Source organism: Hippocampus zosterae, chromosome 8, assembly GCF_025434085.1.
Source record: "Hippocampus zosterae strain Florida chromosome 8, ASM2543408v3, whole genome shotgun sequence".
NCBI lineage: Eukaryota > Metazoa > Chordata > Actinopteri > Syngnathiformes > Syngnathidae > Hippocampus > Hippocampus zosterae.
In genome coordinates this window covers 5,397,931-5,425,851 of record NC_067458.1, presented here as the reverse complement: position 1 = coordinate 5,425,851, position 27,921 = coordinate 5,397,931, and the positions used below count along the sequence as shown (strand labels likewise).

General features: G+C 44.7%; 1 protein-coding gene across 3 annotated transcripts; it reads right to left on the bottom strand.

The window, feature by feature from the left end:
- Window positions 1-1,669: 1,669 nt before the first annotated feature.
- tie1 (tyrosine kinase with immunoglobulin-like and EGF-like domains 1) lies at window positions 1,670-27,712 on the bottom strand. 3 transcript variants are annotated; one of them, XM_052073328.1, is made up of 24 exons: window positions 27,380-27,712; window positions 23,879-24,175; window positions 23,672-23,782; window positions 23,415-23,570; window positions 21,694-21,825; window positions 20,436-20,576; window positions 20,192-20,317; window positions 13,494-13,642; window positions 10,939-11,083; window positions 10,701-10,859; window positions 10,428-10,568; window positions 9,492-9,794; window positions 8,894-9,184; window positions 8,011-8,204; window positions 7,719-7,865; window positions 7,578-7,641; window positions 7,343-7,453; window positions 5,718-5,908; window positions 5,149-5,262; window positions 4,829-4,899; window positions 4,099-4,139; window positions 3,878-3,974; window positions 3,703-3,802; window positions 1,670-3,539 (listed from the first exon to the last, which is right to left on the bottom strand). In XM_052073328.1, exons 1-24 carry the CDS (start codon window positions 27,423-27,425, stop codon window positions 3,468-3,470), a joined length of 3,399 nt encoding a protein of 1,132 aa, XP_051929288.1. In that variant the 5' UTR covers window positions 27,426-27,712; the 3' UTR covers window positions 1,670-3,467. The 3 variants fall into 3 exon arrangements, with proteins under 3 accessions (XP_051929288.1, XP_051929289.1, XP_051929290.1); XM_052073329.1 differs by lacking the exon at window positions 27,380-27,712 and adding an exon at window positions 27,118-27,139; XM_052073330.1 differs by lacking the exon at window positions 9,492-9,794.
- Between the last annotated feature and the right edge of the window lie 209 nt (window positions 27,713-27,921).

The following is a 27,921-nucleotide window of genomic DNA, read 5'->3' as shown; positions in this document are numbered from 1 at the left end:
TTTATCAAGGCACTGTACGTATGCTCAACCATTTCTGGGGAATCACCTGGCAAAATGATGTTGTTTTCTGTCACTGCTTGTTGCTCGGTGGAAATGTACTGGTTCGCTAAAATCAAATCTAATTATATTTGGACAGGGTCTTTGCGAAAATCGTCCATATGTATTGAGGGGTTGTTTCGTACTTTCAGGGATTGTCTCACAGAGAAGGCACAAATGCATTTTTACTTCTTATGGTTGAGCAGTGGTCTTTGCGGAAATCATCAGGAAGGCCATGTTTGACAGACACTTCCGACATTGTAGTTTGTTTATGGAGAAAGGAAACCCAATGACACATCAGCTTAAGGCAACCGCGGAGATCAGTGTTGGACACTCAACAAAAGTTGCCATAATGCTTATGTTTAGTGAGTGGGGATAACGTGGAAAATAAATCCACACAAGCTTAAAATGGCTTGTGTTTGGAAATGATACATCGGGATGGAATGTCACTCTTCTAGTAGTCACACATGCAAAAACAAAGAGAAAAACGACAACTCAAAGAAAAGATGACATGACATTGGTGGCTTTCAGAACAGCAAAATTTTTTAATATATTTTTTAAAAAAATAACTAAAAGATCATTGTACATATTCTCTCTCTCTCTGCCTCTCTCTCTCTATATATATTTATATATATATAAAATCAAGGAAAGAAAAGGTTAAAAGATTTTTATCTTTTAAACTTTGTAAATTTCCCCAGTGTGGGACGAATAAAGGATATCTTATCTTACTTAAAAAAAAAATATCGTAATAGTGGTTTTCATTGATATTGAGTCTTAAAAAAATGAAATATAATATTAAAGTGCCTCCTAACAAATACCTACAGTATTATAGTAAATACAGTTAGTTACATGCAAGATGTTTGCTGGAATGCAGCATTTTTAAAATGAAGGTTTTTACAAATAATAATACCTGTGACATGAAAGCAAGGGACTGACTGCTATGGTTTGCAACAAATTTTAATTATTGATGTTGCCTTTTTTTGTTAAAGTATTATATTTAATATGAAAAACCCTTCACTTTGTAGGATGAACTTTTAATCAGGAGAAAAACATTAACATACCATTTGGAATATTTTACTAAACTGCGCCACAGTATTTGACTGGTTAGTACATCCACCTCACAGTGCAGAGGTCAGGGGTGCGATTCCGCCGTCTTCCTGTGTGGAGTTTGCATGTTGGTTTTCTCTATCCTAGTTTCCTCACAGATTGCAAAAAAAAATGCATAGTAGATTGATTGAATGCTCTAAATTGTCCCTAGAAGTGAGTGTGAGCATGAATCATTGGTGTCTGTGTGCCCTGTGATTGGCTGGCAACCAGTTCAGGGTGTACCCTGCATACTGCCCGAAGGCAACTAGGATCGGCTCCAATACACCAGTGAACTTCATGAAGATAAGCATTTTGGATAATGGATGGACGGATATTTCACAAAACCATGATTCCTTAACTGAGATACATGCTGAAGTCAAAGCAGTAGCCATGCTCTTCAGTATTTAAAAAAGGGTGCATTAAAACTGGCATATTTATGGTTAAATAACAATATCACACTTCTGTTTCAACAAAACGTTTTGTCCCGGTGAATTATACAAAGAAAATAAACAACAATAGAAAAGCTGAAAAAAAGAAGTAAGAATAGTTGTAGTTTACATATCAAAAGTTTTATTCAGTGAGCGTAAATTAAAAACATACTGTACTGTACATTCTCACCCAAGGACATTCTCGCACGCATGGTTAAATGGCGGACATTACAAGATAAGGTAAAAGGTACACAGGATGTACAAGTTTAATTGAACATTTTCGGTCACAATTTGAAGAACAATCTGACACCGCAGGCAGAAATGTAGTAAATGATTCAATCATTCATTTATAACAAGAAAAAAAATACATTTGTATATACTGTACAGCTATGTCTCAATTGGTTCCATAAAAATGGGATAATATGTTTCAGGAATGATTGTCCATTACATGGGTGATGGGAAAATGAAATTTCAAGATGTTTCATGAAGCACTTTTTTTTTTTACACCTCGAGATGGCACTCTGTACAACACGGGCCTGGAAGCACACTGACTTGTCATTTCTTAACCCCCTTTCTTTAACCTAACAGTGCCATCTAGATGAGTAAAACAAAGTGCAGCCACTGGTTCATGAAGCATCATGAAGCTTCATTTTCCCATCGCTACCCATTGCCAACTCTGAAAGGGTCACACATCTGTGGTACTAAAATTAATTTATGGTTACTGCCACATAGACACAACTAGTTTCAATAGTCTCTTGGCCTTTGTCAAATCAGAAGATTTTTTTAATCTCCATAACTGTGAGGTCATTTGTGTCAAACAAATGGCTGAAGAAAGTAGAAAGTGTAACTACTGTATTATAAATCATTTGACCTATAAGTGGACTAACTGCTCAATGCAGAGACTCCTGAATGTCACCCTTGTATATAAAATGTACATACCATTAAGAAAAAGAAAACAAAATCATACAATTGGCTTAGGTAAAAGCTATGTTGCATTGCACAAAGAAGAAAACAACAAAACCCACACACAAACCTACACACACATAAAAACAACTAAAAAACATATTTTTGATAGTATGGAGGATCCCAAACAGTGACCTATACTGCAGTTTGTCAGTGAACAAAAGACTTAAAACACACCGGAAAAGAAATGTTTAAAAAATATACCCATGTTGTTGGAAGCCAAAACATTCAAACATTCATTAGTGCATTTGTGTGGACTAATTACATTCAGGCTATAGGAGGCGTTTAAAACAAAATACTACGCGTGTGTGTGTGTGTGTGTGTGTGTGTGTGTGTGTGTGTGTGTGTGGATTATCACCACCATGTGAACTACTCTACTGGAAACTGTACATACACACACACACACACACACACACACACACACACACACACACACACAGCTATACAACTTACTGTACAGTAGTTCACATGGCGGTGATAATCCACTGACTATTAAAAAAGGCTTGTATTAAGTGCTGTTGTATGTGTTTTTAAGAGTCTGAGAACTTCAATGATTATGCTTCACTCCATGCCCATTGTTTTGGGAGAACGGAGAGCAAATAATATCCGGTATGAGTACCCCACAGACCCTGTGGTGGAACAGCAAGCCACATAACTCCATTAACCTTTGACTCCCGGTCAAAAGTGTAACATCTCCAACAGGAAGCCCGATGAGTTGGCTCTTCTGAGAGTGATTGTCTCCATCCGAGGCCATACTTCACATCTGCTAATGCCTCAGATACCTTCACACAGTGTCCTTTCACAGTCCTCCATCTATAACTGGGTGGTTTTGAAAGACCGTCTGGTCCTTCTCTCTCTGCGGTGTGCCGCGGGAAGGTGGCAGTAACGTGGTGAAAATCTTTTGGGCTTCTTCTTGAAGTGATGTGGCATGCCAGGGCCTGGGGGGGCTGGTAGTCAGGCTTCCTCCGCAGTAGCGTCTATTCCAGCGTAAGTAAAATTCTCAAAAAGTGCCATGTTCACATAGGCCTGGAAAAAGGAAGGGTTTTATCAAAACATGCTTATTATTGAAAACTCAGTTGTAGCTCCTCTTTTGTTGGTTTAGTTTCCTAGCAATAATAATAGCCAGTATACTGTTGTAAAAGGTGTTGCAAACAAAATAACTACAAAGAAGAGCGGGCTTCGTCTTTACCTTCCTGGCCTCTTGCATTCGGTTGAGCTGCACCGAGACTTGAGAGAAAGGGGGTCTTTCATATGGCCGATCCCTCCAGCACTGTTTCATCAGCTCATACCTGGAGAGGGGCAGATCAAGTTGACTCATATGGTCTGGATAACAGACTGAAGAGAGGGAAAAAAACGCAACTTACACTTCATCGTCACAATTCTTGGGCTTCTCCATCCTGTAGCCTTGTGGCAGTTTTTCATAAAGCTCAGCACATGTCATACCACAGTACGGCGTACCACCTGACACACATGCATAATGTCTATCATCACGTTGTTTAGAAACCATAGAGAATATGCTGTCATTTAAAATGGACTATTATTTTGATTAGATTATGATGATTCAAATAAGACTGTGTTTACTTGCCAAGGCTTACAATTTCCCAAAGGAGAATCCCGAAAGACCACCTGAGAACAAAGATCATGGAACTCTTAAACAGTGCAGCTGTTTTGAGTTACAGATTCTCTGGCATGCAAAATGCAACACAAAAATACCACCGAAAATTACTCCACTCCAAGTGTACCATTCTTCCTTATACAGTGCAAAATTTGATTGGATTAGCATTGTTGTCATATTTTACATTGTGTCTACATTATCTTATTACACCTTCAAGTTTGTTTGTTGTTTCTCTCCGTTTGTATATTCAAATACTGCTGATGTTTACAAATAGCTGTGACTTGCCCTTCTCTGCTCGTTTCACTTGTTTGCTACAGTGCGTATAAATAGTTTCAAGTTGACGTCCCAACGTCTGCTAAGTTGTACCCAAGACTTCCGTGTTGCTCTTATCACACGCAACACACAGTCCTATCATCCCTCCAGTGGCAGGGGGATGATTTGTTGTTGGGTTATTGACAGCCGTTTTCTAGTGTAAGCTCATGAGAGGGTGAAAGAAGTTTTTTGGGGGGGGTGGAGGGGTTCTGCCTCCATAAAGGAATTGTTTTTACTTTGACGTATCAGCCAAGGATTTTCATATCAATGAAGGCACCAAAGAAAATATTAGTTACCCAGGTCGACACTGTTAGCTTACTATGTTGTGAAAACTATCTGTTTTCTTTAGGTTTTTTTTTTCTTGTTGGAAGCTGTTCTTGTTACTCACACATCACTTTTGGTTGTATACACACTGTAGTTCAGAGACTCAATGGCCATCCAGCGAACAGGCAACCTACCCTGGGAGTGACAAAATATCATGATGATTAACGGGTGCTAAAATACTGTCTTCAAAAATGACAAAAATCCAATACAAATCAACTAATCTCTTTATACATTTTCTCCTAACTTTAAAGTTGATCTAGCTCCATTCTCTCCACATGTGTTACAGGTATGTGACTCCGCCCTGCTGATAAAACTACCCATTGTCTCACTAACGAGAAAACTTGATTCAATTGAAAAGCCAAATCTAATTCAGGCAATACTTACCATTGTCTTCTTCACATAAACCTCCTCACCACGGGACAGACCAAAATCTGCTATCTTTGCCACAAGGTTGTCGCCAACAAGAACATTTCTGGCGGCCAAATCTCTGTGAATGAACTGATTTTAAAGAAGTGGAGAAGAGGAAGGGAGAAGTTATTACAGGCAACACTACCATCAGAATATATTGATTATGAGCATACAACTAATCTGAACTTTTGTGTTTTTGAAGAGGTGTGCACTCAGTTCGAGTTCTCTAAGAACTGGACTATAAGAACTTTGTAAAATAAAATCGAAGTGAGGAGCAGAATCTGCCTGCACTTCTACCAACTCCACCAAATCGAATGACACCACCAGTGCCACAATTTAGACCTGCTTTTAGCTTGCCTAATCTACTTCCTGTCACCAAATTGTCAGGTGCATGTAAAATAAAACACCTTCGGTCCACAGAAACGCCCAGCACAGCACAGCGTGTTTTGCCAAATCCCAAAACACAATAAACGACGAAGCTTCGCCAGTTTTTACTCCGAGCACACGTCTGGCTGTCGATGAAAATAGAGCCCTCACTATCTTACCTGTTTGTCACTGAGGTAATGCATCCCAGTCGCCACATCAACAGCAAACTGCAGTAACTGTTGGGAAGTGAGCGTAGAGGCTGTGCCATGCTCCTTGGCAAAGGCAGGGTTAGTCTCCAAGACACGACTCTTTCTCAAGAAGTCAAGAAGATTGCCATACGGAGCATATTCTATGGCGATGTACAGGTAACCTGGAACAGGTCAAAACATTCTCTTCAAGCAAATGAATTCACCCACAATCTAGACAGATTATTGCTAAAATCTTTGAAAGACAGCCTTAACTGGTCGTACAATGTGTGACAGAAAAAGGCAAATGAGAGTTTTCATAAAAGCCTCCAAGAGCTTCGCCAGACTTTCTTAAGAGATGACAGCATCTAATAGAGCTCCTCAAGGTCATGAAGATGTTCAATAGACGTTCTCGTTGTTGGTGTATTTCAGGGCAAGCAGCAAGAGGGAGCACTTTTTTTATGAGTGTGCACACATATCTTGGCTCTGATGTTTTTGTGTGATGTTTGCATGTTCTCCCTTTGCTAGTGAGGGGTTTCTCTGGGTACCCAAGCTTGCTCTCACATTGCAAAATTGTGCATGCGTGTTAGGTTAATTAAAGACTCCAACTTGCCCCGTAAATCTGAATGATGATGTGAATGCTAGTTTGCCTGTACGCACACTGCCATTGAATGGTGATGATTCCAGGCTACAGACATTTCCTCATCCAGTCAGCTGGGAGAGGCTTCTTGTGAATAATTTGCATTCAATCTTGCACGGTCTTTTATGTCAAAATAAAAACGAATTTCAATTTGAATAGACTCCTATTAAAGTTGGCAGCTGCGGTCAATTTTAGACTTCATTCTTAGGACATTTAAGATAACTTTTGACACAAGGTCTAGGCCTGTACCAATCGTACATTTAAACCAATGTCGTTTTTCTCCAAATTGAAGGATAATGAGTGAATGAACACATCTTGATCAGAAAGCTCAAAAAGGCCAAAACACCATTCACCAAAACACCAAGTTATTTTCGTCTGCTGTGTTCAACAGCAGGGCCATACAGTATGTTTAAAGGCTAAAATGACAATTGCGAACATGTGAGATTGAATATTTACATTTGAGGGCTGATTTGGTTCTGCGATTTGCTTAAAAATGTAGACTAATCTGTGTTATGTAAACATCTGTAGTGTAATTTACATTTGTTCAAACATTGTCAGAATCAAAGCATACTATGTTATGTAAAAAGTTGTAGCAATGAAACACATACTGAACACTCACATCAGTCAGAACGATGTCAAGCAAACCTGAGACAATAAGATAAACAGACGGACTATGTCATGAGCCAAGAACCCAGCAGTTGTTTTGAATGGCTCCATCGTGGTGGAATCCATGTGCGTATGATGTTCCAGCAGAAATACATTTGAATGATATTCAACTCAATTTAATAGCTTTCATCATTAAAAATACCTTCGGTGGTGAGAAATAGCAAAATGAATAAACAATTAATCACATTATGGTGTGATTAATTGTGATGAAACATTAAACACGGCTCTGTTTATTTTACGCTATGAAGTAAACATTGCCAGCATTGATTTTAGAGGCCATTACAAAAAAGCACATTGGGTGTCAGGCCCTAACCTCTGTTCTCACACGCTCCAATCAAGTTGATGATGTTGGGATGCTGGCCTAGTTTACACAGCACTTCCAGTTCCCCTGCAAAGTCTCGGTGGTCATTTTCTGAGGCAAACTCTGCAGGGAGATGAAAAGCAGAAATAGTGTTGTTCAATAAATGCCACCAAAAAAAAAAAAATAGAGCTTCACATCAGCAGAAGGACTTCATCTGCATGTCAAATACAGTTTTGCATTCATTCACCTTTCAGCATTTTTATGGCGGCGCTCATCTTGTTGCCATCTTTCTTGATCATGGCTTTGATCACCTAATTGTGAAATTTCTGTTAACTCATATATGTGGTCGCACAAGTAAATGATGATAATAAAATATCATTTGGCACACCTGTCCAAAGTTGCCCTCACCGATGACATCCTCAAATTTAATGTCTTCCCATTCCAGGATTGGATAAGTAAGGGGTTCCGGGATGGGCTTAGGCCTTCGGGTTAGGGTCAGAGTTCCAGAGTTGAACTGCAGAATTGTCTCCTCACCCTGTTGGTGGCAGCAGTGCTCATCTCAGCAATAATACAAACATATCAAGGTGATGTGAATGAAATTGGAATGTTAGACAAAAAATATCGGAACACCTTAACTTTATGAAATTCATAACAAAACGTATGAATGATGAGTTCCTTACGGATCCAGACTGGTAGGTGAATGTGCGACGACGGTTGAGTAGAGTTTTGCGAATGAAGAAAAGCGCAAGCAGCGCCAGCAGAATGGTCACACACGTGACCGTCACTGAGCCCACCACTGCCACCAACAGCTGGTAGTTGTCCCCTGCAGGTTTCCGAACCATACCGTGGGTGGTCGGCGTTAAACTTTGCAGACCTTTTTTTTTTTTTTTTTGGCACAGGGGAAGAGAACAGAGACAGAGAGAAAAAAAATAAGGAGCAGATGACTTTTAGACAGATGAGATAAACGGATCTTGTCGTATGATCCTGAGTGGATGTCTCTGGAACCTGTGTGGGTGGTCCTGTCTCATATTTGGATAACATAAAACGAGCCATAAATACAGTCAAGATATTTATCGGAGGTTTTAGCTTGGCAGGTAAGCACGTTTTGCCAAAAATAAAACAAAAGTGCATTATGCTTCTGAGCCCCTGATATTTGTTAACTTCTTTTTGAAAGAGTCTGGCCTTTTGCTAACATACCTTTGAGAAACACTTTCAATGACATTTGCCTTCAAGCCTCACAAATGTCGAATAGCAATTTTTGGTTGATATGTTGAGTTTAGCAAAAACCCTTTTCGGACATTTCTGAGTGAAAATGCATCTAACATCACGAGGCAGTCTTACTGAAATATAATTTTATCTCATCTGCATATTTGAATGCGTAGCAGAATGTATCATAGAGGTATGAACAATACCAATGCATTTTTGTGGTATTGTTTGCAGTGGTGTAGAACGGCACTTTACCAGGTGCTTCAACAACCGTAATTATTCTTTTAGTTTGTTATCGTCAATCGGATTCTTTATACTCAGAAGAAGTGACTCTTGTATTGATTCTTAGCAACTTACCATCTCCTTGTGTAATGGCTTTAACGAACTTGCTCCACTCTCCTGGCACCTTGGAAAAAGCCCTCACTCTGAACTGGTAGAGCGTGCTGCTGTTGAGCGCCGTAATATCTTTCGTGGTCTTGTTGCCATCATCTGTGTCCACCCAAAGGTGTGGGCCCCCTTGGCTGACTGGCTGGTACTCAATGACATATTTCATGACGCCTCCATTTACATCCTCGGGGGGCTGCCACCTCAATTGGATGGCTGACAAAGATAGGGACAGGGCCTGGACGTTCCGTGGGGATGATGGGCCTGTGACAAAAGAACACATGACACTTGGTAGGACCATTACCATAAATGGAGTATTACACATGAACCACATGCAGTATACTGCTTCCATGCAAATCTCTCAGGGCCCAGTGCCACAAGGTTAGAGGGTAGAGAGGTTCTGCAAACAACCAGCGAGCATCAGCCATGCTTCATGCATCGAAGGAACAGTTCCCTCCCCATTTATTTCGTAGAAGCCTACTTTATTTTTGTAAATACATCATGCCACTCAAAAAACGAGGACTTGATTGCAGTTTTGCTCCTTTCCAACCTAATTTGAATTGCTAGTTACCCTGGCTGTTGATGCGGATGTGGTAGGGTTTGGAAGGAGGCCCCTGGCTGCCACAGTTGATGAGGCGCACCACCACTGTGTAGTCTTGTTGATACTCCATGTTGTGGAACTTTTTGGACAGGACATTTAACAGGGTGGTTTCCTCCAGGAGTTTCTCACTTTGGGGTGGCGGGCCGAAGAGCTGCACTAAAAAGCCACTGGCTGTGTCGACATTAATGCCACTGTTGCTGGGCAGTCGCCATCGCACAGTGACATTGCGACCTTCCACCAAGCTGATGTCAATCTCTGGTTGAACTGTGGGCTCTGCAGTGACAGAGAACACAGGATGAACTGCGGGGGGCGGCAACAGCCTTATCCATTACATCTAACTTAATTTCCTTTCCTTCCTAAAATGTCCACTGAGCTACAGTGCATTCCACTGTATTCTGACCCACATCATTTTGTTATCACATTAGTGGCCCTATTCTCAAGGAGACACAGGATTATCTCAAAGTTAAGACCCCACAGAACACCAGAGTCAAAATATTGTCATGACACCCAAGGAAACTCCTGAAGAGCTCAGATGCAATTTGGTGGCAACGCTTCTTCATACATGATTTATCACTTATCCTGTGCACTTAATGTCCCAAATGCACAGTGGCCTATACGAAAATGACAAAAGTCTTGGGAAAATTGTTACTACATTCCCTCAGACATATTGCTGAGAATTGATCAAAGATTGATTTTCATCAGAGCAGACAAATCCATTTCAATTTAGGAATCAATGCTATTCTGGACTGTTTGCACAGCATCTCTGAAGCACGTTTGCATTGCAAACAGAAACACGTCTCAGTTGTTGACCTATTTCTGTTGATTGTTTTAGCCAGGCGCAATACGCTCATATTTGAAATTTCAAGTCAAATTCAACAATTGTCTGTCACAGTCTGTTTGTCTTACCAGGACAATCTGTCTCCATGATGGCCTCTGGCCCCGGAGCCCCTTCTCCTCCCGCACCAGGGCGAGTCAGCTGGACCTGCACACGGTAGCGTGTTGACGGCTCCAGGTTCATCAGGGTGATCGGTTCTTTGTCACTGTACACTGTAAAGAAATACAAAGTAATGGCAGCATATTTCAAGACTGGCTTGGTGAAGGACTACTGTACTCTGATGGTGACTGATAATTCTAATTAGTAGGTGTAGAAGTAGATCTCACGATGAATGATATATTTACCGATAATGGAGGACCAAGAATCTTCATTCCCAACAGGCTTGTAGAGGAGGGTGGTGGAGACAATGGGCCCGTCTCCTTTGTGGCAATCCATGGGCATCACAAGTAGCTGCTTACTCCTCTTTTCCAGCAGTATGGGAGCAGTGGTGGGCACTGGTGGTTCTGTACAAGAATGAGATAAAACCTGTGTCACTGTCTCCCCTTCTCCCGACATTAACGATTAAAACTTACTAAGACTGACCTTTAATTGTAAGATTGAATTTACGGGAGTCCTGCCCTCCGTTGGTTGACACCCTGCACTCCCATAATCCTCCCTGTTCAGCACTCAGACGTGGAATCTCAAACATGGCTATACTTTTATTCGAATCCATGACAGTGTGAGATGCCTGTCAGTGAAATATACAAATGGTAAAGACACATAAAATATGTTCAGCACAGAAAATGCGGTGAAACTGGTGCTGCGATAAAACAGCTCAGTTTGACGGTGGAACCTGAAAAATTGAAAACATACTGCTCTAATCTTCAATATTCCGTTTCTTTTTCATTCTCTTCTGTTAACTCCCCCCCTTTTTCATCTCGTCCTTTTTTTTTTTTTAAGAATTTGTGTGTGTGGCAAACAAAATGCCAATGCAAATCAAATTTGTATTGCGAATTTGGGTTCTGCAGCAGGACAATGATCCAAAAAACACCAGCAATTCCACCTCAGAATGGCTGAAAAAAAAGAAGACTTTGGAGTGGCCTAGTTAAAGTCCTGATCTGAATCCTATTGAGATGCTGTGGCACGACCTTAAAAAGGCGGTTCATGCTCGAAAAACCTCCAAAGTGGCTGAATTACAACAATTCTGCAAAGATGAGTGGGCCAAAATTCCCCCTAAGCGCTGTGAAACTCATTGCAAGTTGTCGCAAACGCTAGATTGCAGTTGCTGCTGCTTAAGGGTGGCCCAACCAGTTATTATTTGGTTTAGGGGGGCAAACACTTTTTCCACATGGGCCATGTAGGTTTGGATTTTGTTTTCCCTTTAATAATAAACACTTTAATTGAAAAACTACACTTTGTGTTTACTTGTGTTATCTTTGATTAATATTTAAATTTGTTTGATGATCTGAAACATTGAAGTGTGACCGACATTCAAAAAAATAAGAAAACAGGAAGGGGGCAAAAACACTTTTTCACGGTACTATAGACCTACTCGAGGATACAACTGCACTGACACGTGTACATAAGGGGTGTTCACACGGCAACATTTGCTCTAGTGCTGTGCCGGGGCAGCCCCAGTAGAGTGTTCGCACGTGCAAAGTTACACCGGTGTAGCCCCTGAAAACAGCTTGAACTGGAGCAAATTTAACCCTGCTCAGGGAGGTGGTTTAAAATTTTGCTCCGGAGCAAATGCTCGTTTGCGGGGCAGCACCGATGTAAAATGGTTCGTGTGAACGCTACAGGGTTAAAAATTTACTCCGGAGCAAATGCTGGTTTGCGGGAGGAGTAGCCTCGCTACGCAAGAGAAGAGTTGATTACATACGGCTAGAATGTGTTGCTTCCGAGCTCTGTTGTACTTCCGTCATCTTTCCTTTTGCAGGAGACTGGACTGTCTCGGAGTTGTTTGTGTAGTTTGTTCTTCTGTTGTGTGTTCACAACCCCCCCCCCTCATAGAATTTATTTTGTGATTTCCTCTCTTGATTTTCTGTTTGGCGCATGATATGTTTGCTTTTCTGAGTGTCATTGAAGTCATCGTTGATTTACGTTTTCAGGGGCGGTTATTGAACGCCTCTCGAGCAGAAGGCACGGAGACCGAGAAGGAGAAGAACGTGCTGTACAGTAGTTGCTTCAGTTGTGTATGTTTTAAAATGAAACAACACGACAACTCTTTGTTTTATATCATTTTGCACCACTGCAGAAACTGTTGTGTGAACGCAAGTGGGGCTGCACCAGGGTTAATATGCTCAGCGGCTTTGTACGTGTGAACGCTCCACAAAATTTGCTCTGGTGTAAGATATATCGCAACAAAATACATTGGTGCAGCACCGGAGCAAATGTGTGCCATCTGAACACCCCATTACTGTACATACCGTATGCCTACAACATACAGTATGTACTTGCAGTACGTAAGCTCAAACATTCTGGAACATTTATATATCACTGTACTATCATATGTATAATCAGTATTCTACTACACCACACTCAAGCAATCACATTCCAAGCACTTAAGCAATTTAGCATTTTAGAGATGACTGAAATCGTTTTTGTACTTTACTTTTGAACCCGAGCAAGCGATACAACACCGCTTTTCAGGTCAGTTCCAAAACGATTCCACAAATTAGCACCTCTTACAGAAACATACTTTTGCTGAATGTTTGTTCTTGTTTTCGAATTTTTTGGAGAGACTTGTACCCGTTAATTTCAAACAGCTTCTGAATAGTGTGGCAGAGCAGGTTGTTGTGTACTTTGTTCATTAATTGTGCTATTTTCAACACAACCAGAACATAAAATTTCATCGTGTTTATTTGATAATAGTGGATTTATTGGTTCAGTATATTTAAATCGATTACTAATTCTAATTGAGCTTTTCTGCAGTTTGAAAACAGTAGGTCGGGTCTGGAAATAATAATGAACAATATAATGACTTCTTCAGCACATACAACTCTGATTCTCTTGAGATGACAATGCAATTTTATTCCCCTTTTGCTAAAAAGTGGGAATGGTTGCACAGACTGTGTGACAGATTTTAGGGTGTTCAGAATGAAACTATAAGTTTCACACTGGCTTGGAATAATTGGCATAATTGTTGGTCTTCTTACCTTGAGCACAGTGCTGTCCAACTTTCGGAGCTCGATGCTGTTATGACTAGGCAGTGGATTGCCTGTTGCTGAACAATAGATTTTTGGGCTGGAATTGAGATTCCATTCCAAATTACTATCCAAGTCCAAAATTTCTGGAGCCCGGTCTGGTGGGAGAGATTGTGTCATTAAAAACAAAAACAAAAACAAAAGGAAGAAATAATGATAAAGATGAAAAAAAAATACGTTGAAAAAAACATAATGCATTTTTTATCATTGGCTTAATGGAGACAATGGGATCGTAAAGCATTTAATTTGACATTCAGTTGAGAATATAAAAAAAAAACAAAAAATAATTATTTAAGGATTGATAGTATTAAAACAAACGTTGGTTCATTTTTTCCACTTGATTTCATGCTTAATTATAATAACAGCTTGCCCTCCTTGTGGAGTATTACTGTCACGTTGAGCCCGAGGCGATGAGAAATCGCCTCGTGCACAACAGAAAAAAAAGACGAGGTGGATCCCCGGAGAAGCAGACAACGAAAAGATCTTGTGTGAACAAAGGGATTTTAATAAATAACAAAAGGAGCCCGAACAGGGAAAACGGTAACAGAAAGCGCTGGTCAAATAAGAACCAGGAAAGAATATGGAAGATAACCGAAAACGCTCGCGAAACGATAAAGGGCGAGGAACTACCGAGAAAACAATTAGATGACAATATGAAGTACGCGAAGAATTGGGGCCGTAAGGCAATAGGGCAGCGAGAAATGGTCGAACGACGAGAATAGCAAATAGCGAACAATGGCACGGTAAGGAATTCTCCGGCAGTGAGATGACTGCCGGAGTCGCCTAATAAAGGCACGTAATCAGCCCGAAATAACGGGCAGGTGTGCCGAACAGGTGGCGGGAGAACCCGCCACCTGCTGGCGAGCACGCGACGTGACAGTACCCCCCCCTCAACGGACGCCTCCCGGCGGACTACCCGGTTTGGACGGATGAGCAGCGTGGAAGTCGCGCAGAAGGGACGGGTCAAGGATCCAGGAGCGAGGCACCCATTGCCGCTCCTCCGGCCCGTAGCCCTCCCAGTCGACCAGGTACTGGAAGCCCTTGCCCCTGCGCCGAGAGTCCAGGATGGCACGAACCGTGTACACCGGGTCCCCGTCGACCACCCGCGGGGGCGGCGGCGGAGCGGGAGGGGGCGCCAAGGCGCTGGAAGACACAGGCTTGAGCAGGGAGACGTGGAACACGGGGTGGACCTTCATGGAGGCCGGCAGCCGGAGCCTGACCGCGACGGGGCTGATGACGGCCTCGACCTCGAACGGGCCAGCGAATCGGGGCCCCAGTTTGGCAGACGAGCCGGCCAGGCGAAGATCCCTCGTAGCCAGCCACACCTTCTCTCCCACCGCATATGAGGGCGCCGGGCGCCGACGACGATCAGCGATCCGCTGGTTCCGGGACGCCGTGCGGGACAACGCAGCCCGGGCCTCCCTCCACACGTGATGGGCCCGCTTAAGGTGGCGCTGCACGGAAGGGACCTCCACCAGCCCCTCCTGGGACGGGAACAGCGGTGGCTGGTAGCCGTAGGCCGTCATGAACGGCGACCTGCCTGTAGCGGAGGAGACGAGAGTGTTGTGGGCGTATTCCACCCAGGGCAGGTGGTCGGCCCAGGATGCCGGACGGTGGAGACAGACACAGCGGAGGGCCGCCCCCAGATCCTGGTTGGCGCGCTCAGCCTGCCCATTGGACTGAGGGTGGTATCCCGAGGTCAGGCTGGCCGTAGCTCCGAGGGACCGGCAGAACCGCTTCCAGACGCGGGACACAAACTGGGGCCCCCGATCCGATACGATGTCCGCCGGAATGCCGTGGAGACGGAAGACGTGCTGGATGAGGAGGTTGGCGGTCTCCAGCGCCGACGGCAACCTGGACAAGGGCACAAAGTGAGCGGCCTTGGAGAAGCGGTCCACGATCGTGAGCACGACCGTCCGGCCCCGGGAAGGCGGTAGGCCCGTGACGAAGTCCACCGCGATGTGAGACCACGGGCGAGGAGGAATGGGCAGCGGTTGGAGCAGTCCCGCCGGGGGCTGATGCGACGACTTGCCGCAGGCGCAGGAGGTGCAGGCCTTGACGAACTCCGTCGTGTCGCGGCGGAGCTCCGGCCACCAGAAACGCTGGGCGACGAGCTGCACAGTCCGGTTCACCCCGGGATGACACGCCACCTTGGATGCGTGTCCCCACTGCAGGACCTCCGAACGGAGGGCAGGAGGCACGAACAGCTTCCCTGCTGGGCACCCCGCCGGCACCTGCACCCCCACCAGGGCGGACAGGATCCGCTGCTCAATCTCCCACTGGACGGCCCCCACTATGCACTGGGTCGGGAGGATGGTCTCCGGGGAACGGTCCCTCCCCGCAGGTTCGTGGAGCCGGGAAAGGGCGTCAGGCTTAGTGTTCTTGGAACCGGGGGAGTAGGTGAGAACGAAGTCGAACCTGGTGAGGAAGAGGGCCCACCGGGCCTGACGGGCGTTAAGTCTCTTCGCGGAGCGGAGGTAGGCGAGGTTCTTATGGTCCGTGTATACGGTAAACGGTTCCTTAGCCCCCTCGAGCCAGTGCCGCCACTCCTGTAATGCGGTGACCACAGCCAACAGTTCCCGGTTGCCCACGTCGTAGTTCGACTCGGCGGCACTGAGTCGACGGGAGAAGAAGGCGCAGGGGTGCAGCTTCTGGTCGACTGGGGAGCGTTGGGACAGCACCGCACCCACCCCTGAATCCGAGGCGTCCACCTCTACGACGAAAGGGCGGTCAGGGTCAGGATGTTGCAACACCGGGGGACTAGTGAACGCCGCCTTAAGACGCGCGAACGCCGCATCCGCGGCAGGGTCCCACTTAAAAGGGATTTTGACCGAGGTAAGGCGGGTTAGGGGAAGCGCCATCTGGCTGTAACCACGGATGAAACGCCTATAGAAGTTGGCGAACCCCAAGAAGCGCTGCAGCTCCTTACGGTTGGACGGGACCGGCCATTCAGTGACCGCACGCGTCTTAATGGGGTCCGCCCGTAGCTTGCCCTGTTCTATAATGAACCCCAGGAAGGAGATGACGGGAACATGGAACTCACACTTTTCTGCCTTGACGAAGAGCCGGTTCTCGAGCAAACGTTGTAGCACCAGCCGAACATGTTGCTGGTGCTCATGCAGAGAACGAGAAAAAATTAAAATGTCGTCAAGATAAACAAAACAGAAGATGTTGATCATGTCCCGGAGCACGTCATTAATGAGGTTCTGGAAGACGGCAGGTGCGTTTGTGAGGCCAAAAGGCATGACGAGATATTCGAAATGGCCCAGGGGGGTCTTAAACGCGGTTTTCCACTCGTCGCCCTCTCGGATGCGAACCAAGTGGTACGCGCTGCGTAAGTCTAATTTTGAGAAGATGGTGGCTGATTGCAATGGGGCGAAGGCGGAGTCCAACAAGGGTAGCGGGTATCTATTTTTAATTGTAATTTCATTTAGTCCACGATAGTCTACGCAGGGTCGTAGGGACTTATCCTTCTTCCCTACGAAGAAGAAACCCGCCCCTAACGGTGAGCGTGATGGTCTGATGAGACCTGCAGCGAGCGAGCTGTTAATATACTCCGTTAACGCCTCACGCTCGGGATGGGATACCTGATACAGACGCGAGGTTGGCAACGGAGCGCCCGCCTGCAGGTCTATCGCGCAATCGTAGGGGCGGTGTGGGGGCAAGGAGCGCGCGCGATCCTCGCTAAAGACCTCCCCAAGATCCCGATAGCACTCCGGCACTCCGTCAAGGCAGATCTCCTCGGGGGGCGTGACGCGTTCGTGCCTCCCGACGGCTGACCGCAGGCAGTGCTGGTAACAATAAGGGCTCCAGCTATCGATAGCGGGGCGCGCCCATGAGATCACCGGGTTATGCGTCTGGAGCCAGGGTAAACCGAGGATGATCGGGGCGTTCCGGGACCGCATAACATAAAAACGACGATGCTCAATATGATTCCCGGATAATGAAAGCTTTAACGGCTCCGTTCGATGCGTTACCACCGCCAGGAGGCGCCCATCCAGATCACGCACCCGCTTCGCCACAACCAACTCCTCTAAAAAGCACCCCAGTTCGGACGCGAGATTAGTGTCCATTAAACAATCATCGGCTCCCGAATCCACCAGGGCCCGAACCCGTCTTGACCGGGACTCGCCGAATACCTCCGCCTCGAGCTCGAGTCTATTAGGATGTCCTGGTCGCTTATCGACTCGCCTAGACTCGGGGGGCGACGCGCGGGGCCGTGACTCACAGTACTCGGGAGGAGCGTGGAAGGACGATCCCGGATGGCTGGTTGCGGCGCGGGGGGATGGTTGGTCGCCGCTAGTTGTAGCACGGTCGCGATGACGGCGCCTTTCTTCCTCCGCACCACCGTCCTTGCCGCCCAGCTGCATCGGCTCGTCCCGGGGGTGATCACCGAACCCACGATGTTCCTCACGGTACGTGGTGCGGCGGGACGGATACCGATCACCTCCACGCTCCCGGCCTCGCTCCCTCAGGCGATTGTCCATAAGGAGGGCGAGGTCGATCAGCTCCTCCAAATCGGTGCTGTGGTCGCGGGTCGCCAGCTCGTCCTTGAGTAATGAGTTCAGGCCACGGCGAAACAGTCCACACAGGGCCCGATCGTCGTAACCGCTCTGCGCGGCCAGGATCCGGAACTCGATGGAGTAGTCAGCGACCGAACGCCTTCCCTGCTGCAGGTCGAGCAGCCGCCCCTCCGCCTCTCTGCCCCGCACGGGATGGTGGAACACCCGACGGAAGGCTGCCACGAAATCCGGATAGGAGGTGCGGAGATTCGGCTTTGCGTCGCTGGTCGCGATTGCCCACGATGCCGCCGGACCTGTCAAGAGACTCATGATATAGGCCACCTTGGCGGCGTCAGTAGCGTAGGCGGACGGCTGTTGGTCAAATATTAGCGAGCAATTGTGTAGGAAGTGTCCACACTGCCCGTGTTCACCCCCGTAGCGAGGGGGGTGTGGAAGCGAGGGCTCCCTCGACATAGGAGGGTACGAGGAGGGAGCCTCCGGGGTGGTAGGACGAAGCCCGGAAGGTGGTCTTCGTTCCTCCACCCGAATAAGGCGAGGTTCGAGATCATCGAACCGATGAGCCAGCATGGAGACCGCGCCGTTGAGTTCCGTAAGGGCTTGGCGGTGCTGACTCACTTGCCGCTCTTGTCGAGCAAGAGCGGACAAGATCTTTTCGGCGTCTGCGGGATCCATGGTGGCCGGAGAATTCTGTCACGTTGAGCCCGAGGCGATGAGAAATCGCCTCGTGCACAACAGAAAAAAAAGACGAGGTGGATCCCCGGAGAAGCAGACAACGAAAAGATCTTGTGTGAACAAAGGGATTTTAATAAATAACAAAAGGAGCCCGAACAGGGAAAACGGTAACAGAAAGCGCTGGTCAAATAAGAACCAGGAAAGAATATGGAAGATAACCGAAAACGCTCGCGAAACGATAAAGGGCGAGGAACTACCGAGAAAACAATTAGATGACAATATGAAGTACGCGAAGAATTGGGGCCGTAAGGCAATAGGGCAGCGAGAAATGGTCGAACGACGAGAATAGCAAATAGCGAACAATGGCACGGTAAGGAATTCTCCGGCAGTGAGATGACTGCCGGAGTCGCCTAATAAAGGCACGTAATCAGCCCGAAATAACGGGCAGGTGTGCCGAACAGGTGGCGGGAGAACCCGCCACCTGCTGGCGAGCACGCGACGTGACAATTACAGGACATGCTGCTACCAAATCCTGGGCTAGCCCCAAGTCCACATTAAAGAAAGAAAGAAAGAAAGAAAGAAAGAAAGAAAGAAAGAAAGAAAGAAAGAAAGAAAGAAAGAAAGAAAGAAAGAAAGAAAGAAAGAAAGAAAGAAAGGGTGGGATGTGTCAAGAAGGACATCATGTTTGAAAAAAAAATGCTCCTCAAAATCATGTGATGACTTGCTATAGGCACCCCTTATTGGACAAACTGGAAATTGCAACAATTTAATATTGACAAAATAAAAAAATGGGCAGATACCCATGTTTGAGTTTGATTTTATTTTGTTGGTTTATGTGACTCAGAAATCAATATCAAATTATTTTTCGCAAGTCTGACTTTTTGATAGCTCCTTATCAATTTCTTGTCACATATCGGAGTTACATGGCATCCTATTTTTCATAGACAGGTGCACGTGCGCTCAGCAAAAAAACTGCTAAGTCCTAATTTTCTTGCCGGAGCAAATCAGGTTTACAGCAATTTGGCAGCATCTGGTCATTACAAATCCGTCAAAGCGGTCAAAAGCCTGTGCGCCCTTCTGGATCAACACCTTCCATATTTGGCTCCTATACTAATCTTTTGATCCATCTTTTGAGAACAACACCATTTCAGTCAGTGATGTGATGTTTCAGCATGTGACTGTTCCATGCATAATAAACATTACAAAAGCAGCTAATTCAACAGATGTGTTTTTACTTTTTATGTGGATTGTTTCTTAGTTTGGAAGTTTAATTGTTAGAAACTTCTGCAACTTTCAGACTTGTGAAATGAGTAGGCGTTGGTAGGCATCAGCTAAATGCTTGCTCTCTTGAAAAAAAGTATAATCATGCCAGAATATTTTCTATTTTGTCATATTAACCGTTCAGAACTTGCCAAATGTGAACGCCCCCATGAGGCCGACATAAAAACGTACCAGATTTTTCACAGTTTTGTCCCCTCCATCCTGTGGGACACTGACACCCACTGAAGCGATTGCACATTCCTCCATTCTGACATCGACAGCTCAGCCTGCAGTCGGGTCCATACATATCATTATGGCAGGCTGAAAAAAAAAAACAGAAGCATGTACACATGAATACATAAAATACTAAAACACAAGCAGTACATTATTGAAGTATATTCTCATTAAGGCTGACAAAGTTACTGCAGATCGTGCTTACCCTTCTCGCATCGGTTCCCATACCAGCCGCTACCACAAGAACAACCATAAGGGTCTGGTAGGCAGAACCGCAGCCCCTTGCAGTCCCGCTCTGAGCTGCACGACTCTTGGCAATTTCGGCCAAACATTCCTTCTCTGCAGGCTACAAATCATCAGAGAAGCATCAATGTGTTTTTTTCCGCCCAACTACAAGGAGATGAATTTCAGTATATTTGGGGTGCATTTTGATCCCTGCAGTTTTCAGGCAGCATGTAGGCCCCGATTCACTAAAAGTTTTGGCCTTCAAAAAAGCCAAAACTTGATTTTCTCATGCAAACAGATGTGGAAGCTCATCGACATCCAGGTGAAACTTGAATTGCATCGGCCAAATGCCCAAAGTGTGGTTCATATTGCGTGTTCTCGGAGAGGAGTAAATGCAAATGGATTTATTCAGCATGTGCAATGTAATTTAGCAGTCTGAGACCAATTGTGATGACCGCTTTTGCATTTTTAACCCTTTCATGCACCAGTAATGATAACCTGTAACCTGATAACATGCTAGGCTGTCCACTGTAGTAACCGCTGTCCCTGAAAGGGTTAAAGACAGTGTCTGAAAGGCAGACGCAAATGGCACAGCTATGCATAACCGTGATGAAAAGGCACAATCAAAATGAGAGCCGAGCACGAGAACAGATCGATGCTCAAATGAACATGTTTAAAATGTCAGAAACATATACAGATATTACACTAATATGTTGTCTATTCAGCAATGCAGTGTTGGAGTTTCTGAGGGAGCTAGGGGCTGATTTAGAGGCAGTTACAAGGAGCCATGCCATCATAAACTTTCAATAATTGCGCGCAAAGAATCAGAATCAGAATCATCTTTATTGGCCAAGTATGTAGAACACACAAGGAATTTGTCTCCGGTATAACACGCTGCATTAGTATCATCGTAAACAACAACAAAGCTCTTCAAATTGTACCATGAGAGCCATCAAAACCACAAAATCCTCTTTGAAATAAGGGTCTTCATTACTTTTACACCTGCTACCAATAGCGTCCACAAAGAGTGAGTGAACACGCAATTCTGCATTCGCTAGTTGGAATTTTTGTGAACTTGTCCATAATGCTCAATGCATTGAGCCATTTCAATATGTCAACTTTTGAATGGGAATATAATAAGGATATTCTGAATAAATGGAAATTTAAGTATATTCCTCAAATTTCCTTCCATCACCCCATCTCTTATACGTTTTGCAACAAGGTTCAGGAGTACCAACCTGTCTCACAGCGAGTTCCCATGAATCCAGGAGGGCAGATACAGTCTCCATCCACATCATGACACACGCCACCATTGAGGCATTCCGGGCAATCTTTGTCACAGTAGGGACCCCATTTCTTATTTGGACAAGCTACAAAAAGTTTAAATGTTTGGAATTAATTGGAACATTCACAAATTCATCCTACTAAATCCCAAATAAAATGTGATTTCCTTTCGGCCAGCTATATTTGATTCTGGTCTAAAGTATATGAATTTGTGTCATGTATCTGGCTACATTACACGCATAGTCCATCCATCCATTGTCCCATCCGCTTATCCTCACAAGGGTCGCGGGGGGTTCTGGAGCCCATCCCAGCTGTCTTCGGGCAGTAGGCGAGGGACACCCTGAACCGGTTGACAGCCAATCGCAGGGCACATAGGGACGAACAACCATCCGTGCTTACACTCACTCCTAGGGACAATGTGGAGTGTTCAATCAGCCTGTCATGCATGTTTTTGGAATGTGGGAGGAAACCGAAGTGCCCGGAGAAAACCCACGCTGGCCTGGGGAGAACATGCAAACTCCACACAGGGAGGCCAGCGCTGGAATTGAACCCGATATCTCTGCACTGTGAGGTCGACGCGCTAACCACTGGACAAATCGGGCCGCTTCACGCATAGTCATAAATGAAATTATGACTTCCACGCAGAAATTGAAAAATAAGAAAACTGAAGCCAAACAGATGGCGGGTGGAGATGTCTGACTAATGTCTCTTAAGAATAATACACTATATTATGTGGACAAATCCTGCATTGAATTTACACCTCATTCAATGCACACCAAATCAGCTTTTCTCTGTATTTTCCGAAGTCGTACTTTCCAAGTGTTATATTAACCCTTTTGTGCACCCTATAACCTGATGACATGATCAGCTGTCCACTGTAATAATCGCCGCCCTGAAAGGGTTAACGGAGTTAAAGTGGGGCCATACACTGCAGCTTTGAAACGTTCTCACAATACTGTATATACTGCGTGAGGCACAACATGCGGTATATTTTCACGATGTCATTTGATCTGCTGCAAGAGAGATGAGTTCCGAGTATTGCGAAGAGGAACAAATGCATAAAATTAAAAATGTCTTGATTGTTGCGTTTGGAGTCTGCGGTGGTATCGAACTGCACGGCACGACAAAAACAATTTACTGTACATATTTTGCTTTGTTAAGTTTCAAAAACAAAAACAAAAAAGATGAGCTCTCAACAAACTCCAGAGGCATGCGTGTGTCTTGGACATTTCAGGCTTTTCATTAAACTGCACACATCCAGGATAAGATGGTAGATTCAAACAACTTAAATCCACTGCACTGTCCTTTCACATTCACGTACTGTAGTAGTGGATCAAAAAATGTGATCGTGTCCTTGTGCACATTCCAGTTAACAGACAACTTTCATAGTCTATGATTAATTGTACTTTAATTTGTGCCTTTGTGCGTATTAGCTTAAGTACGCATGTCCTCAAATGGACAACGGGGACGACTTACAGTTGCCTAATTTACACTGAAGCTACATTTGACTGATTTATTGGCCATTTTAGCTGGTATTTTATGGCCTTGCTATTACATGTCGTCGCATGAGCATCTGTGTGCCATTAAAAAGTCTTGCTACATCTGGTGCTTGAGGTGTTAAAATGCATTATGAAGGGTGTGTTTCTGTTTCGGCTGACGCACGATCGGAGCTAACCTCTGACAATGAGTCTCATCCAGGCCCCCTGAAGAGGACTGTCCCCCACATAGCTGGCACTGTAGATGCCTTGATTGGCCAAAGCTGCATTCTCCACTGTCAACACTGCGGTGCGGTTGACCATGTCGTTCCAGTGAGTCATGTAATAGTAATTTCCTACACAAAGTACATTGTTATTGACATAGACTTCAATGTATCCTGCAACAGGATTTTTTTTTGTGGATGTATTAAAAAAAAAAAAAAAAAAGCTGGCTTGCCGTTGTACTTCCACGTAACATCCCTCTTTTCGGAGCTCAGGAGTACCATGCTGAGGTGAACTGTTTCCCCTTTATTAGCAGTTATTGTCAGGTGAGTTGGGACAAAGTTTGCTGTGAATAACACAAACATTATTGATTAGTATTTCCCCAAATTGAAACTGAAATGAAAAGGCAATCATAACAAGATCAGATAAAATATAAGCGCACCTCTTCCGAAGTTGTTGATCATTGTGACTGTCTCAAGCGGCGGAACTTCCTGAGCTGATTCACAGTAAAATATACCCACATTATCCAAATCTCTGAACTCTCTGGCCACGACTTTCTTGTTCCTCGGCTTATGCAGTTTGAAGTTTGGCATCTTTGGAAATATGAGGATTTTGTTGTCTCGCTTGATGGCCAGTTCCACTTGGGCAGGGGTGCGCGCTCCATTAATACATGAGATGGAGAAGTGATTCACTTGAATGACCTCTGCTGTGGATATCATCGTCAAGTCAATTACAGCATCTGTAAAACATGAGTTTGTTGTTAAAGCAATCCACTCGTCTGCCAAAAGCAACATAGTTCGGATTTAGTTCAATCGCTTTTCAAATTCTAGATCGAAATAATCCAGGTAAGGCCAACATAGTGACCGAGTGGTTAAAATGTCTGCCTCACAGTTCTGAAGTTGAGGGTTTGAACTTCTCCCCCATGTGAGTAATTTGCATGTTCTCTCTGTGCTTGTGTGCATTCTCACCTGGCACTCGTGACTTTCTCCCACATTCCAAAAACATGTGTGTTAGGCTATGGAATAAATGTGATCAGATGTGGAGGATGTTGGCTCATTCATGCCCTGTATACTTTTTTTTTACTTCAGCATGAGAATAAAGAAAGATATTGTGAAAAAAAAACTCTGTCATCCTATTCATTATCGTCATTGTTTTCCACGAGCAGTTCATTTTTAAAGTGCGATGAAATTATCAAATGGATATGTGTAGATTAAAAATATCTGACACAGATTAAAATATATGAGACACACAGACACATACCTAAATAATGGCTGTTGACACCTGATTTTATTATATGTATTTATTTTTACAGAATTTGCAAAGTACCTATGTGTACCTACCTATCTACAAAGTACTTAACTTTTAAGATCAAGAAAGCTCCGGGGCCCGACAAAGTGTCCCCCTCCTGCCTGAAAGTCTGCGCTGACCAGCTGGCTCCGGTCTTCACACAAATCTTCAACAGATCCCTGGAGCTGTGTGAGGTCCCATCCTGCTTCAAACAGTCTACCATCATCCCAGTTCCCAAGAAATCGGCAACATCGGAACTGAACGACTACAGGCCTGTCGCCCTGACGTCTGTGGTCATGAAGTCCTTTGAACGCCTTGTGCTGAATCACCTAAAGAACGTCACTGGACCCCAGCTGGACCCTCTCCAGTTTGCCTACCGGGCAAACAGGTCTGTGGAAGACGCAGTCAACATAGGTCTGCACTACATCCTCGAGCACCTCGACAGCACAGGGACCTACGCAAGGATTCTGTTTGTGGATTTCAGCTCTGCGTTCAACACCATCATCCCGGAACTCCTCACCCCCAAACTACTCCACCTCGGTGTGTCCCCTACGATCTGCCAGTGGATCCTCAGCTTCCTGACGGGACGGACACAACAGGTGAGACTGGGAGCAACAACATCATCAATACGCACGACCAGCACTGGTGCCCCACAGGGATGTGTCCTCTCGCCTCTGCTCTTCTCTCTCTACACAAACGATTGCACCTCAACAGATCCAGCTGTCAAACTCATAAAGTTCGCAGACGACACCACGGTCATCGGTCTCATCAAAGACGGCGACGAGTCTGCGTACCGCCAACAAGTGGAGCAGCTGGAGCTTTGGTGCGGCCGACACAACCTCGGGCTGAACACGCTCAAAACTGTAGAGATGATCGTGGACTTCAGGAAACATTCTTCTCCTCAGTTGCCCCTCACACTATCCAACTGCCCTGTGTCAACCGTCGAGACCTTCAAGTTCCTGGGAATCACAGTCTCCCAGGACATGAAGTGGGAAGTCAACACCATCTCCATCCTGAAAAGGGCCCGGCAGCGGATGTACTTCCTGAGGCTGCTGAGGAAGCATGGCCTGCCACAGGAGGTGCTACGACAGTTCTACACTGCAGTCATCGAATCAATCCTGTGTTCTTCCATCACGGTTTGGTTTGGGGCCGCCACAAAAAAGGACAAAATCCGACTTCAACGGACAGTTAGGACGGCAGAAAAAATCGTTGGCACCGCCCTACCCACTCTTGAGGACTTGCACACTGCAAGAATCAAGACAAGGGCACGGAAAATCCTCCTGGATCCCCCGCACCCTGCCCACCACCTTTTCCAGCCACTCCCCTCAGGCAGACGCTACAGATCCATGCGCACCAAATCCAGTAGACACTTAAACAGCTTCTTCCCTCTAGCCATTAACTCCTTAAACAGTCACTGACGTAGTCACTCTTCTTGCACCACAAAATGGTACTTCAAAACTAGTGGTTACTCTAAAATGGTTCAATGATTTTGTTGTTTACGATGATACTAGTGCAGCGTGTTATACCGGAGACAAATTCCTTGTGTGTTCTACATACTTGGCCAATAAAGAGGATTCTGATTCTGATTCTGATTCTGATTTAGATGCTGGTGATTAAAAAGAGGTGAAAAGATGTAATATTCTTCTCCTTTCCTGCAAAATGTTGAAAGGATGTACAGTACGTTGCTTCAACACATTTTAATCATGTGCAATGCGATGTGTAGGTTTGACTTAAGTACAGGTAAAAAGGGTCCAAAGGATTTTCTTTAATCTCAACAAGCCACAAGATAATGGCCACTTTGTACAATATACCAATATCAATACATGAGCTGTATTAAACATCATGATTTGTAAATATTTTTAAGGTTGGATTGATGCTGTCAGAGGTGTGTCAGTATGTTCATTATTGTCATTGTACACTAAAAAAAGTCCTTCATTTGTTCGTGTACAGTCCAGCAGTTGCACATGATTAAAATGTTGTAAACTCATGTAATCCCGACATTCTCGAAAACAATAAAATGTCAGTTTACCATATTTCATGTATGTGCAACTGATGTACATATTCGAATTAAGTACATTCAAAGTAATTTTCCTTTAATTTTAATATAGTTTGCAGTGGTATACAAAGTGAAACACGATTGCATCATAGGCAGAATATTTTATGCACTTCTAATGAAGTAGTGGATTATTATTATTATTATTGTGCAAGAGGTCATAATGTCGTGGCTGGTCAGTGAACGTGATACTGAACGAGTATATGCCTACTTGTATATTTGATTAATCATCGTGTAAAATGCCACAATAATACAGCATGGAAGTCTCTCTGGAAAACAAAACACGAACATTCTAATAGCAAACTACATGAAGGAATTTGCGAAGCATGTTACTCACAAACCTTCTGAAATGACCACTATTGAAACAAGTCCTGAAGCAATATCAGATTATCCAACATTCCTTGAGCCACAGATCCAGAGAACAATGACAGGAAACGTGGAAGAGGGCTCGCATTTTGCTTGATCTCGCGCGATTTAAACCAAAGGAGTTGCTCTAAATTTTAGGGGAATAGATTCAAATTACCAATAAAACATGAACCATGCATCGATGGTTAAAACGTACAATTCAGAGTAGGATATTAGATCGTTCGTTGACATTCTGACCTGACAGATCCAAGATGCACAACAACCACAGGCAAACGATCTTCATACTGTTTGGATTCCTCGCTGACAACAGGTGGCTGTTTGTATATAGTCCACCCGGTGTGACCGTTAATCGACTCGGAGGAGTTGTCAGTCGTGTTCGTCGAAAGCGGTGGCCATGCGTCGCGGCAAACGGTGCGCCTTTTTACGCATACCTCGGGTGAAATACTCCAAACCAAATCATCTCTTGAAAAAAAAGGTTAAAATCTCAAATAACAGCACTCCAGTCGAGATTGAAAGCAAAGCAGAGATTCGACTGGCAGTGTGACTCCGTTGTTTTCACTGGGTGGGAAAGGAAGGAAGAGCGTCACAGACAGCGGACTGCCGCTGGCGCTCCACATCTCCTCATTCTGATTCTTTATGAGTTTAAATTTTGTCTCGAAAGCGTTTGAACATTTGATGATGTGAACAATTTTATCCAAAACCTGATCATGTTGATTTTTTAACAAGGTGATCAATTACAATGCACATTTTGATATCTGATTTTGAGATTAAAAACCAGA